The sequence below is a fragment of the Elephantulus edwardii genome, unplaced genomic scaffold (assembly GCF_000299155.1).
Source record: "Elephantulus edwardii isolate Elephantulus edwardi_28Jun2011 unplaced genomic scaffold, EleEdw1.0 scaffold00029, whole genome shotgun sequence".
In the NCBI taxonomy this organism is placed as follows: Eukaryota; Metazoa; Chordata; class Mammalia; order Macroscelidea; family Macroscelididae; genus Elephantulus; species Elephantulus edwardii.
In genome coordinates this window covers 1,459,733-1,460,862 of record NW_006399779.1, presented here as the reverse complement: position 1 = coordinate 1,460,862, position 1,130 = coordinate 1,459,733, and the positions used below count along the sequence as shown (strand labels likewise).

Sequence of the window (1,130 nt, the reverse complement as noted above, 5' to 3'; positions counted from 1 at the left end):
TCAACAGCACACAGCAACAACTCAACAATTAAAAGGTTTAGAAATTCTGTTTTTAAGAAACATTAAAATTTTCATGATATAACACTTTTGATAAAATATAGAAAAATATGATTAGAATCCCAGAATGAGGTTTCTGATATATATTTATTTGATGTTGTTATTCAAGGAATTTGTACTTTTTCGACTTTTTTTTTGTACAGACTTTGTGTAACGTACGTTTCACAAAGTCTGTAAATTGTCCTTGCTATATAATAAATTTATATTACTTTCCCCTCTAATATTGGTCAGGGTTTTTTGTTGATTTTTTAAAAATTTTTTTAGGTGGTTTCTACCAGTCTTGAACTCAGCAGCACTATAGTGCCAGGCAGAGTAGATGTGGCACTCTCTAGAGATGCCAGATGAAAAGAACTCTCGTGAACCAGCAACTGTTCTTCTCCACCTAATTCTTAAAATAAAAGCACTGAAACTAGTGGAGCAAGAAGCGCTTTCTGGAATAATCAGAACAAAACTAAAATACCTGTGAGGAAGTCTTGGCGTTTGCAGTTGTGTTGCTTGGAGGTCTTTCTTTGTGCTTCAATGAGCAAGCTTTGCCCTCCTGTAAAGGGAGAAAGCAAAATAAGTTCATGAAAAATCAAGCTCTTGAATTCTTCTCATTGAGAAAGTTTTATTACTTTGAGATAATATTCTCACACTGTGAATGGAATCTTCAAAAAGAGATCAGTTACTCATGGTGGCTTTTAGTGGTTCTGTAACAAACAGTTACTAAGTTATTCATCTGTATAAAAATTTATATAAAGAAAGATAAAGGATTATAAAAACTCAGAATCTTTTGCTCATCTTGGCTCTAAGCAGTAAAATATATCAACAATCTGTATGCCTTCAGTAACATTGGATATATGAAACCAGAAGCAATGTAAAAATGGTAGCAATCAATATATCTTGCAAAACTCATTCTCAGTATCTTTTTTTTTAAATTTTTTTCATTCTCAGTATCTTAAATAAATGATATTTCTGGAAATAAAATGTTACAGTTCACTTATAAGACCATCTCATTTCTTAGTCTTAGAAGTTTTGAAGGTGATGAAAGTCAGCAGATTGTTTAGCATAATAATTATTTTGAGTGTGAAGCT

General features: G+C 31.5%; 1 protein-coding gene across 1 annotated transcript in view; it reads right to left on the bottom strand.

Moving 5' to 3' along the window:
- Positions 1 to 1,130, bottom strand: part of LOC102866288 (leucine zipper protein 2-like) — a 675,146-nt gene that overhangs the window by 5,026 nt on the left and 668,990 nt on the right. The window contains 1 exon segment of the mRNA XM_006883771.1: positions 518 to 595. Within this exon segment, the coding sequence (XP_006883833.1) occupies positions 518 to 595 (78 nt within the window).